At 38.6% G+C, this 13,322-nt stretch overlaps 1 protein-coding gene across 4 annotated transcripts in view; it reads left to right on the top strand.

Annotated features, from left to right (window-relative positions):
- Positions 1–13,322, top strand: part of ESR1 (estrogen receptor 1) — a 380,127-nt gene that overhangs the window by 141,110 nt on the left and 225,695 nt on the right. For all 4 annotated transcript variants that reach the window (XM_027603416.2, XM_027603414.2, XM_027603412.1 and 1 more), the window contains one exon: positions 9,329–9,519. In XM_027603416.2, coding sequence (XP_027459217.1) covers positions 9,329–9,519 — 191 coding nt within the window. The remainder of the gene's footprint in view (positions 1–9,328; positions 9,520–13,322) is intronic.

Genomic DNA, 13,322 nt, shown 5'->3' with positions numbered 1-13,322 from the left:
ACTATGCCTCTTGCAGAGTTGCTCTTAATTCTTTGTTGATGAACTTATTCAGTATTTATTAGATACATCCTTTGTGCAAAGTACCATACCAGGTATTTTGGTGATAATAAAAAAATTTAAATATAGTTTACCTACTTTGAAAAATCTTACAGCTTAGTTGAGAAGGCAAGACATACAGTATGGGACATATAATTTTACTCATTCCTTAATCAACTATCAAGTGCATACTATTTGTCTGTACTTTGCTGGAAACTGGAAAGCATAGGTGACTGTAATAGTCACCTCTCTTTCCTGGAGATTCACAGTGAATGCATATGATGATGATGACCATTCCAGAGTAGTTATATATGTGATAGTCTAGGAGCACATGCTGATTCTATTGAGAAATTCAGTGGCTGCTATCTGAGTGGGCATTTTTCCCCTCAGGAGATTTTGCCTTTTGGCCAAGATAGGAAACAGTGTGGGAAAAGGTCCAGAGATGGACTGGCGTGGTCGGGGAAGGGCAACACATAAAATTAACCATCACAGGGAAGGATAAGCCTGGAGCTGGGACAGTGGCCAGGCCACAATGGCTGTACTATGGAGTCTGCATTTCTCCTGTAGTCTGGGAGTTCTTAGTCTGAAGTCTTCTGGGGAGACAATTCATGGACTTCAGAGGCCAACGAATACCCTAAGATTATAAGCAAAATCTATGTTTCTGTAAATAAGGGTATTTTCCTGTGGTCCACCATCCGAAGAAGATTAAGAAGCCTTACTGTAGATGTTGAGGAGAAATGAAAGATTTCCAATAGGGGTCCATTCTGCAGGGTAGAGCCGTCACTCCTGTTGTAGTGTGGAGGATGGGTTTGTGATATGGGAGTGTGCAGGCGTGGAGTTGGGACGGCTTTCACCATGTCTGTAATTCATTCAGATGGCAAATACTTATTGATAACTTTACTGCGTGTCTGGCTGCTAAGCATGAGCTGGCTGACCCTGATAAATAAGGTGGTCACAGTTCCTGCTGTGGTGGACGTTATGGTGCATGGGGTAAGATAGATAATTAAACAGAACATAACAAAATGCTTGTTCATAGTACCAACATTTATTTATGCACTGGCTGATTCAACCATTATTTGGAGAGTAGGCTCTCTTCAAGGTGCTGGGGAATGAAGCTTACATTTCAGTGGGGAAGATATATAATAAAATAAATTAAAATTTGGTTTGATGTCAGGTAGTGATGTGTTATAAAGGAATAAACTAGTGTAAGAGGGTGGAAGTCATAGAAAGACTACGTTAGCAAGGTCAGAAATGGCACTTGATCAGGTGAGGAACTGCACGGAGTTCGGAGCAAGTCAGGGAGAAGGGCTCCAAGACGTGGAGGTACTTGGCGTTTGTGGGACAGCTGCGAGTCAGTGCTTGGAACTCGGTGATGAGGGAGAGAGTGTGAGGAGTCCCTGTTGGAGTGACAGGCAGGACATTGATCATGCTGGGTGTTTTTGAATTTTATTCTTGATGCGGTAGGAAGCTGCCAAGAGTTTTAAACAGGGGCGTGTGACTCTGACTTTGTCTCTGTGTGTGTGTTTAATATACCACCAAGCAGTTAACTAAATTCTGACACCATCTACCCGGAGATAGCATCAGACCCTATAGCTTAAGGGCTCAGTCCTACAAGACTGCCCCTACTTCAGGTGCCAGTCACAAGCCCAGGTTTTAACCTGTGCTTCTGGTTAACTATAAACTCGCTATAAATCAGAGGTTCTCATGAACCACTTTTTGGGTTCGATTAAATTGCTAGAATGGCTCACGGAACTCAGAGAAACATTTGACCTACTAGATCACCAGACAAAGGGATGTAAGTCAGGAATAGCCAGGTGGGAGAGGTGCTCAGGGCAAGGCATGAGGAAAGCGTGTGAAAGCTCTGTGCAAGAAATGGGACAAAGACAAAATACGTATTTCTTATTAGAAATCATAGTATTGCAGGGAGTGAAAAGATGGCTACTCCACTGGGGAGAGTCCAGGGTGCCTGTAATCTAGCTCCTGGAGGTCAGCAGAGCTCCTTGGAGAAAATTAAGGTCAACCTGTGACTGCAGGGTAAATAGGAGTTACTCAGGGGCCAGGCAGAGGGAAGAGCATGCCTGAATGCCTTGGTTGGATCCTAGGGCTGTAGGGCCAAAATGGGAGTGCAGGAATAGAAGCAGGCTGCTTGGGAAAGATACTGAGTTTAGTTTTGTGCACATTAAGTTTCAGGTTTCTTTGGGTCGTTCAAGAGGAGCTGCAAAGTGGGTGATTTGAATCTACATCTGAAGTCCAGGAGAGGGATATAGGATGGCAGTTGAGTGTGGCCACACGTGTGGCTAAGATTGACACAAAGGAAATGTCAGCTAAGGATGACAGATGGCTGAGGGCAGAACCCTGAGGAACACTGACATTTAGGAGCCTGGTAGAGGAAGAAAATACTGCAAAGGAATCAGGAGTAGAGTAGTTGCCAGAGAGATGATAATCCAGTGTCAAGAGAAGTGGTGAAGACTTGAAGTGCTGTAGGAATTCAAAGTTGAACCAGTGTGAGTTGGAATACTTAGGCTAAGCCTTATGGAAGATGGGGGAACTAAAGCTTCGTTTTCTATGAGAGATGAGATGTGATGGCTGATGGGAAGCAGAGACTGCAGAGAATGTAGTTATGAGCAATTTCTCAGGTGGAGTTGATAAAATTTTGCTCAGGGAGCTATAGAGGGACCAGTACTGGTTGGAGCAGGGAATTCAAGAATTTGAGCTTAATTCTATATGCCGATGATTTTAAAAATAAGTTTTTAAAATTTTATTTTCCTGGTTTATCATGCCCCCAGAATTAATAGGCACAAGTTTGAGAGTTCGTTTGTATGTGTTCTCTAGAAAAGACAGTTTCAGAGTCTTCCCTATATTATCAAACAGGTCCCTGATGCCCCCAAACGGTAATGACCCTCAGATATATGTAATGAAAAGTTATTGAAAGATGAAAGTTATATTTTGTGACCATTCTTTTGACAATGGCAGGCAGGCTGAGTTTGAGGACTTGTGAGAGGCAGGAGACTACTTTTAGTAATTCAGATGTAGGGTTTTTTATGTCTTAGGCAAGAATGACGAAAACAAGGAATGCAAAGGATGATAGGCATAGTGTTTTGAAGAAATAACTGATGTAATTTGGTGATGGATTAGATGGAAGAGGTACATTTAGCAAATGTTCATCCAGGACCTAAATGTGCATCAGTTAAAATTGGGAGCTGAGATGTGATCCCTGCCTTCCTAGAATTTACTGTTTGTTAGGGGGGACATATATTTGTCAATAATCACTCAAGTATAGGACGGGGAACTGTGGTAAGTGCCATCAAGAAAAAGTGTAAGGCACTTTGGGTGCATATAACTTTGGGGATTTCATTTGGGGATTAGAATTTCATGAGGTTATCACACTAACACTTAATTACCCCACATCTCTAGGGAGTGGATATCTGTTTGTTCTTTTCACTTAGCTTAGCAAAAATGTTTCTTCTAGAAACCAAGGCTTTAAAAATTCTTTAAAAAATTCTTGATTCGGGCGCCTGGGTGGCTCAGTTGGTTGGGCGACTGCCTTCGGCTCAGGTCATGATCCTGGAGTCCCGGGATCGAGTCCCACATCGGGCTCCCTGCTCAGCGGGGGTCTGCTTCTCCCTCTGACCCTCTTCCCTCTCGTGCTCTCTCTCTCTCAAATAAATGGATAAAATCTTAAAAAAAAATTCTTGATTCATCAGGTGAATAATGCCTTTGGATTGGCTGGTACCATGGTTTATGTTTGGAAAACCAACAGTATTTGATTATGTTGAGCTTCAGACTCTTCCTTTGATTAAGGAAAATCTTCTTGATAAATGCACTCTGTTATGCCCTGTTAGGACTTGGTCTAAGAGCGTCCACTTTCTGGACCCAAGATGAATGCCTTCAGACTTCTCTCTTCATCATATTGAATATGTAATGTCAGTGGGGCACTCATTGGGAAATATTTAGTAGTCACTGGATGTAATGAAAAGGAAACTAAATCTTGTCAGTTGAGTTTCCAGTTTCCATAGGTGCAGTGGTGTTTTCTCTTGTCTGATCTCTCATGCTTCCGCCTTTCTTTTCTCTTGTCTGATCTCTCATGCTTCTGCCTTTCTTTCCTTTCTTTTCTTGTTCCTAAGCACTTGTGTGCCTCAGAGCTGCAGTGTGTTCAGTCACTGATAAAACATCCCTCTATTTTTCGCATAAGCTTCCGCCTTACTTCTTTTTAGAGAATGTTTAAACATACCCGTAAGGCTGAAGAACGTCTAACTTGGTAAACTAGTCAACTTCTTATCTGAGTCTTGAGAGAATGTGTCCAAGATGAGAAACTATAGAGGTTTGGTGACAATTCAGTGAGAAAGGGTAAGAATTTTATAAAGAGGCAGGCACCTGGGTGGCTCAGTTGGTTAAGCGACTGCCTTCGGCTCAGGTCATGATCCCGGAGTCCTGGGATCCAGTCCCGCATCAGGCTCAGCGGGGAGCCTGCTTCTCCCTCTGACCCTCTCCCCTCTCATGCTGTTTCTCTCTCGTTCGCTCTCTAATAAATAAATAAATAAATAAATAAAATAAATAAATAAAATCTTAAAAAAAAGAATTTTATAAAGAGAGAGATGTTTTAGCAAAATGGCTAAAGAATTAGTTAAATTTTCACCTAGAACAAAGAGATAAGGGAAGCAGAACCTGATGACATTTAGATCATGAAAATGAGAGTAATTTAGGTTCTATGAAAATAAGAAGCCAAAGGGCCTCTAAGGCTGACTGAGAGGAAGAAAGATTGCCCTAAACATGGTATAAGTATTTCCTACCAAAGAAGCATGAAGCCAAAGTGCCATGTCTTTGACAGATGCGGTTGGTCTAGGCTGGGGAGAGGGAAGCTGGAAGAGATGAGTCTGGGACCTCTAATGAGGCTCATCCCTGAGGGCTGCTCTAACCTCAGGTCGGTGCCTGGCCTACCCTTGTGGCTTGGTCTGAGTCCAGGCACAGGCACCTCCCACTCTGTTCCTTTCCACTACAGAGGATGAGGCCAAGTTAGTCTGCATACTGGGGACACAGATTTCTGTCTGGAGGCAGTTGTACCAAATTGCCTTGGCCTAATGGATATTCCAGAAAACCCGAACATATTTCAAGGTGCCACAGGCCTTTGTGACAATGAGAAGATCTCACTTGCCTTTTAGGTTGATCTGGATTATATTTTTCATGACTCCTCCTCCTGTTTAGGAGCATTCATAGAGCAGGGTTGGGCCAAAATGTTAACTGACAGTGTTAACATATATGATTTTCCAAGTTGGATAAAAAAGTTCCTTTATGGAAAGGAAATATGGCCTGTGAAATTTCCTTTCTTCTTTTTTTGAGGCCTTCTGGTTTTATGCTGTATGCCTGCGGTGGATTTTCAGTATTCCAGGGACATCTCAAAGATAAAGTATAGATGGAATACATTTTGCTGGTAGCATACATCTCTGCGAGATCTAGGGAAAATGAGCTTTTGCTGTTAATTTTTTTACCAGTACTTTTAAAAACAGTATTTACATATTCCATTTGTATTGTAAAAATGATCACTTTATTGATTCAGTCATTGATTAATTCATTTGATATCAATATTTATTGAGTCTCTATTTTGGATGAGGCACTATGCTATAAACAATTGGGGTTCCAAAGATGAGTAAGACACGAGCAACTTAGCAGCAATGGAGACACACGAATATACAACTGAAGCAGTAAGAATGTAGCAAGTGGAAGAAGTAAAGAAAAACTGGCTATTGAGTTCGGAACAGGAATAAGTTATTACCAGGGTGAGGATTAGGAATGGTTGGTAAGAGAGGTGACCTTAAGATGCAGTGATTACCTCAAACCCATTTGGATGGCTGCTATTAAACAAAACAGAAAAAAAACATATGTTGGGAAGGGTGCAGAGAAATTGGAACCCTGTGCATTGTTGGTGCGAATGTAAAATAGTGCAGTTACTGTGGAAAACAATATGACAGTTCTTCACAAAATTAAAAATAGAACTACTATATGATCCAACAATCCTACTTCTGGGTATATATCCAGATGAATTGAAAGCAGACTTTATCATAGAGATATTTGAACATCCATGTTAATAGCATTATTCAAAATATGGAAGCAGCCCAAATATCCATTGTCTATTGGTGGATGAATGGATAAACAAAATATGATAAATATGTACAATGTAATATTATTCAGCCTTAAAAAGAAAGGCAATTCTGACCATACTACAACATGGCTGAACCCTGGGGACATTATGCTTAAGTGAAATAAACTGTTTACAAAAAGACAATTAGCATATGATTCCACTTATATGAATTATCTAGAGTAGTCAAGTGCATAGAGATTGAGAGTAGATGGTGGTTGCCAGGGCCTGGGGGGAGGAGGAAATGGGGAGTTGTTGAATGGGTGTGAAGTTTCAGTTTTGCGAGATGGAAAAGCTCTGGAGGTTGGTTAACACTGATGTGAATAACTTAAAATTATTGAACTCTACACTAAAAAATTAAGATGATAAATTTTATGTTATATTTACCCTACCACAGTTTTAAAATTTGCAGTATTTTATTTTGCAGGGATGGGTGGAAAATGCTTGATACTTTGGAACTTTTATCCATGCATATATCATTCACTCCTTCCTTCCTTCCTTCATTCAACAAATGTGTATGGAATGTCTGCTATGGGCTGGGCCCTGAGCTGGGTATTGAGGCTGCAGTACTTAAGATTTATAAGGCCTCAAAACTGTCAGTGTCCAGCTTGCTAACCACACTGCCCCCAAAAGGCACTAAGCTCCTATAGTTAAATATTCACAGCTGCTTCCTACTGACTTGAATCATCATAAGATGTTAGTAAACGAACAGTACAAGATTGAGGTTGACTGGGGAGAGGGGAGTTCAACAACATTGTGATGAAATGGAAGGGGATAGGCAGAATATGAACTGGAACTGAAAACTGCAAGCCCGTGCTCTCTAAAGATATTAAAAAATAAAGAACTTCCATTTGAGGCTGCCAAAGTAAGAGCTGTGTCATTTAGAGTGGAAAAAATCGGCCAAGTCAGATGCGCTTAACGCAAGGAGCCGGTATTTTGTGAGCATTATGGCAAGTATTGTTTGAGAACCACTGCCACAAAATTGTGGACAATACCAATGAGTGATCAGAGTAGGAAAGGGTCATAAAATTTGAGCTAAAAGGAAAGACAGCGCTTGTGAAAGGGAGGGCCAGTGAAAAAGTCAGTGTGGTCCTGTTTTTTGGGTGGGGAGTAGAAGCAGGAAGCATGAGTTTCTTTAATCAGAGACCCTGGAAACTCTATCTTAAATTCATTTTATCTCATCCTAGGTTGGTTTTTTAAAATTTATTTTTTATTATTTTTAAAAGATTTTATTTATTTATTTGAGAGAGAGAGTACGAACAGGGGGAGGGGCATAGAGACAAGCAGACTCTGTGCTGAGTGAGGAGCCCAACAGTGGGGCTGGATCCCAGTATCATGAGATCATGACCTGAGCTGAAGTCAGAGGCTGAGCCACAGGTGTTCCAGCTCTTTCTTTCTTTCTTTCTTTCTTCTTTCTTTCTTTCTTTCTTTCTTTCTTTCTTTCTTTCTTTCTTTCTTTCTTTCTTTCTTTCTTTCTTCTTTCTTTCTTTCTTTCTTTCTTTCTTTCTTTCTTTCTTTCTTTCTTTCTTTCTTTCTTTCTTTCTTTCTTTCTTTTCTTTCTTTCTTTTCTTTCTTTCTCTTTCTTTCTTTCTTTTCTTTCTTTCTTTCTTTCTTTCTTTCTTTCTTTCTTTCTTTCTTTCTTTCTTTCTTTCTTTCGTACCTTCACTCCATCTATCTTTCCAGTATTTTTCAACTTTTCTTTTTTTCCTATACACTCTGAAACATTCTATGAGTTCATTTAAATATATTATTGAGTGCCAACTACATACCAGGTACTGTGCTCAGCTCTGACCATACACCCTCATTTCTCTTCCATTGCTTTTATTCGGTTGCACATGCCTAGCAAATCCTGGATTGATCTAAGTTCTAATCTTATACTGGTTAAATGAGAGATGCAAATTTCATCTCATTTGCTCCTTTTCTTAGCTCTTTTTTCTCTGTCTTCTTCAAAGTGTCTTTGTTGAGGCTGTTCCTTCTACCTGTGTCTTTAATCCCAACTGCTATACTTCCCTGGACTTTGTTCTGTTCCGCCCTTCTCTGTACCCCCAACTCTTCCCTCTCTTTTGCCCATTTCCTTCATTCTAGATGAGGCTTCCATTCTGAAAATCCTTTTTTTAATCTTTATATTCTTTAGCAAACACCCCACCCCATCTCTTTCTTTACCCATTCTTATCTAAGTTCTCAAAGGAATGGTCTTCATTCATTTTCATTTCCTCCTATTCCATTCTGTTTCCCACCCACTGGATTTTGGCTTGCGCTTGAACACCTCTACCGAAACTCCTTGCTAAGGTTCCTCTTTGTCAAATCCTCTTCTATGTCATCAGTCCTTGCTTTATTGGACTTCTCTGCTCCATTTGGCACTGTCAATCACTCTTCCTTCTGAAAGCTTTCTTCTTCCTTAAAACTTTTTACTTCTCCATTCCCTGCATTCTCCCAGAACTTACTGTTAATTCTCAGGTTTCTTTCTGGGATATGCTTCCTCTACAAACTTTTTATAAGGTTGGAGTAATCATCTGTGTTTCTTTGCTTCTTATTCTACATGCTCTAAAAGAGGAGTAATGAGTATTGAACGGCACCCTTAAATTATAGACAAGTTATAAAAACTGATATCTAGGGTTACATGGTAACAGTCACATAAAAATTTGAATTGTTATCTTTCTATACGTGTTCTATTGTTTGCTCATCAGTTCATTTGAGTTTCAAATGCCCCAGCTGCTTTTTACTTTGTCTCTACTTCCCAAAGATGCTTAGTGTGTCTAGAATTGGAATGAGCGTTGGTCTCTAATGGTTCTGCATTAATTGTGAATCCCTGAAAAAAAAAAAAAGAGTAACTCTATTAAAAACAAGTTAATTTCATTTTGTCATTTTTCTAGATAATATATTCTGGTGTGGGCCATCCATTTCTTAAGCAAGTTTGCAATAAACAATTTCCCCTCAAGGTTAATATAATAGGCAAACACCTTTTGCTGTAACAGCCGGCAAGAGGTAATGAAAGATTAGCTTACATTATGATTCTTTATTTCAAAATGTCAGAATAAAGTGGATCTGCTGCATCCTCCAAGCCTCTTATTCTTTAGAAGAGCATACATGTTTTGCTTTTCTCATGTTAATAGATTCACTGTTTTTATTTTCTCCTACTTTTTATTTTTTTCCCCCCAGGCCAAACTCAGACAATCGGCGCCAGGGTGGCAGAGAGAGATTGGCCAGTACCAGTGACAAGGGAAGCATGGCTGTGGAGTCTGCCAAGGAGACCCGCTACTGTGCAGTGTGCAATGACTATGCCTCAGGCTACCATTATGGCGTCTGGTCCTGTGAGGGCTGTAAGGCCTTCTTCAAGAGAAGTATTCAAGGTAATAGTGTGTTGAAAACAACTTATTCTACTTTTAATCCTGAGGGTAAGCAACTGAAAAAGGAAGGCATATGAGCAGTCATTTGTAGAAGAAAGCTCTAATACCTGGTAGGTCCACTAGTATGTCGGGTAGAAACATGGAGAAAAAAAAAAACTCTCAGGAGAAAGAGTTGACAAAGACCAGGGCAGTTGTGGCTGAGTAATTATGCTTCCTCCATTGGCACGATCCAAGCAGTCTTGAGCAACTCTGTAGGAAGGGGACTTTAATGGCTGGGTCTGGAGAGGTCTGTGCCCTGATTAGGGGATGGCAGGTGGGTATCCATTTGTTGCAGGCAACTAGGCTTGTATGATATAATATAAGATGAGTTGTCTCTACATTAGTACTTTTCCACCTTGGCTATGTCCAGATATGCCTTCTGTTCTGATCTTTGCTCCAGGCCACCAGTTCTTTGCACCAATTCTAACTTGACTGGTTCTTCCCTTGCTCTTCTTCCATCTCTTTGTTGTCTCAGTGGATGATACGACTTTTGCTAAAATGAGAAGACTCAATAGCTGGTGACCTGTAATAGGGGACATATTATCAGTATAAGTGGTTAGTAAGTATTTACTTGTAACATTTCATTCACCTGTGTGCCTGGATCCTCTTTTATATGTGGCTTACCAAGAGCAGCTTCTCCCTTCTACTGACAGCTCCAATTTATTTGTACTCCAAGAATGTCTATATTGTTGCATTTTATAGGATGCCCTGGGGGAAACATAAATTATTTCTACTACCTAAAATATCTATGGTAAAAATCCTTTGTCTTGACAAGAATAGCAGTCTGACAGGAGTTTAGGTTAGCTGAATTAACTTTGCCTTGGTCCATTTTATTTATTTATTTATTTGTCTTGGTCCATTTTAAAAGCAGTTTTTGACAGTTATTACTTTCAGCATCTTTTAGAAATCTGTAAGGTTTATACTTTTTTGTTGGATTTTTAAATAAAATTAATGATATTCTCTGATAGTAAATTTTTGTTAATATACATATATGTACACACACAAAGAAATAGAGATATAAATAAATAAACATACGCATGGATATGTATATATACACACATATGTGTTAAAGCAACATAGATTATTTAATTTTACCACCTGATACTATCTTAATTTAGAAAAACGAGATTTCTATTTGGTTTAGGTTAGCATAAGCCCCGAGAGGTCTTTCAACAACCATCTTCATTTGTGATATTACTTTTTATTTGCTTTTATGTATTCTAAAATAGCATTATTTTCACCAAACATTTAATCTGGTATTGACAAATCATCTGACAGAGGAAGATTTAGTAAACAGGTTCAGCTACAAACTTGGATAAATCATTTATCTGAGATAGTTCTCTCATCTATAAAAATGATTGAGAGCAACTTTCAACAGCATTTTTTTTTTTTTTTTTTTTTTTTTGTAAAAGGCCAGATAGTAACTGTTTTAGGCTTTGTAGTCCTTGTTGCAACTACTCAGTCCTGACATTGTGGCCTATAAGGAACCACAGACAATATATAAGTAAGTGGGTGTGTGCCAATAAAACTTTATATACAAAAACAGACCAGAACTGACCTGGGAGCCATAATTTGCTGACCTTTGATTTAATGTATGGGAAGGGAATAGATTGTTTCTAAATCTAAAGTTTTGACTCTTCATGTTTATTAAAAACTTACTCTATACCTGTGCAAGATGTTCTGAGAGAAATCAAAATATGTGTAAGATATAATCTGTAATCCCACAAAATTTGGAATTTATTTGGGAAATTTATTGGGGAGGCAAAGGAACTTGTTCCCATGATACAATTAGAGAGTAAGTCAGGTTAGGGATAAATATATGATAAAGATAAGGAAATAATAGATGAAATATAAGAAAATAAATATTTTCAGTTTTAAAAGTCAAATTACTAATATTAAAGATAGAAAGGACCTTTCTTCAAGGAATAACACCAATATTCTCACAAATTATTTTCATCCTATTTGTTCAGCATTGAAAAGTGTATTATATAACTTCACATCAGACTGAGTATTGTCTCTGAGCATTAAGGCATTAGAGCAAAAAAACACAGAAAAGAAAAATAATGCACTTAAAAAAATAGTGAAGGAAATGTGAGCTAATAAAAATAAATATTTTATTGGTATTGCATTATCTCAAATTCGTATATTTAGAAAATTTCTGCATACTCTTTGATGGTGAAAATATATATCTTATCTCCATCTTGTATGTATAGACTAAATAGTAGGATTTCATTGTACTATAAATTATATTATATAAAATTTTACTGTATACATAAATGGCATAAACTGCAATTTCTGCCTGGCTTCAGAAACTTCTTATCATGGTATGAAGTCACTTAAATAAGCTTTATTAAATGAGGTGAATATTGAGTCCATAGTTTTAGAAGAAGCATAGAAATGAAGCAGAGATATTAACTTTTAGAGATAGGGAGGGACCTTAAAAATGATTCGGTTTATGAGTTCATTCATTTATTCATTGCTTACCTCTACTAGGCAAAGCACTGTGGAAGGCCCTGGAGATACAATTATAAGAAAGACATGGTCCTTATTCTCATAGACCTTAAAGGGTAGTGGGAGAGTTGCACAGATAAACCGACCACTAAATAACAGTGTGACATGTGCCAAGATGAGGGTGAGTGAAGGGTCTTATATAGGAGTCCAAACTTCATTCAGTCCTGGTAGGGGTTGAGTCAGGCTCTGAGGATTTTTCCTGATTCAAAATTAAGTCTGGAGGATGAGTCAAATGAGCAGAATGAAGGAGAAGGGGATGGATGTTCATATGTATCAGCATATGAGCAAAGACCAGGAGATGAAAGGGAGTTTGGGGAGTTCTGTGAATAGAAATTAACAAAATTAATTGACCATTAGATCAAACAAAGACATTCTTGGCCATGTATTTATTCTTGATTATGTAAAAATAAAGTAGTTTATTTTCTTTTTACTTCAATGGTGTTTCTATGTATTTTGGCTTGTTGTGCATATGAAAGGAATACCAGAGCGAGTTTAGTGGTTTCTTGTCCCATTTTCTCATCATAGTCTTGATACATGCAACTAAAAAGTTTTACTGAACTTCTTTGGCTCTTTATAAGTCACACTGACCCTCAAACCTATTTAAGGACAGTGAAGGGTCTGACATGCAGGTAGAAACTTCTGAAGATGCTGTAGCTGTCCCTGTTTTTCTTGTTATTTAAGAAGAGAGCTAGAAATGAGTATCCATCAGATTACTCTAGTGCTCTAAGTGTTTAGTTGAAGAGGTAAAGTGTTTGATTTGAAAGCATACAAATTTTTCATCCACTACTTAGTGTATAAACTTGATTACTCAAGAAATTGAGTAATGGCCTCAGTTGAACATACTCCTTTTTTTTTTTTTTTTTTAAAGCAAAGTCAAGGATTCTATTTAAGGGAGGGGTAAAATGGATAGTACATGAACTTGTTAATCATTGCAGATGGAGAAGCAGTGTTTCTTAAGATGTGTTGTAGGCAAAGACCTTGGATGAGTTATATAAGCATATTTGATTACAGGTACCACCTTTGAGTACCACCTTGGACTCAAGGAAAAAAGACTCCACTGAGCTCCCTGCTTCTCTGACATTATATTTCAAATGTTCATGAGGTACAGTGGAGTCCCAAGCCTATCTGTATACCACTAGCTATGCTGCCACTTCATATTATCTCTCTCAGATGTACAAAGAATTAATTAGATCAAACAGACATGGCCCAGGCAGGTGTTGACTTAAAGGGTAGCTAAGACCAGAAGGACATCAGGG

Source organism: Zalophus californianus, chromosome 7, assembly GCF_009762305.2.
Source record: "Zalophus californianus isolate mZalCal1 chromosome 7, mZalCal1.pri.v2, whole genome shotgun sequence".
Lineage (NCBI taxonomy): Eukaryota > Metazoa > Chordata > Mammalia > Carnivora > Otariidae > Zalophus > Zalophus californianus.
This window is presented reverse-complemented; position numbering and strand designations above follow the sequence as displayed.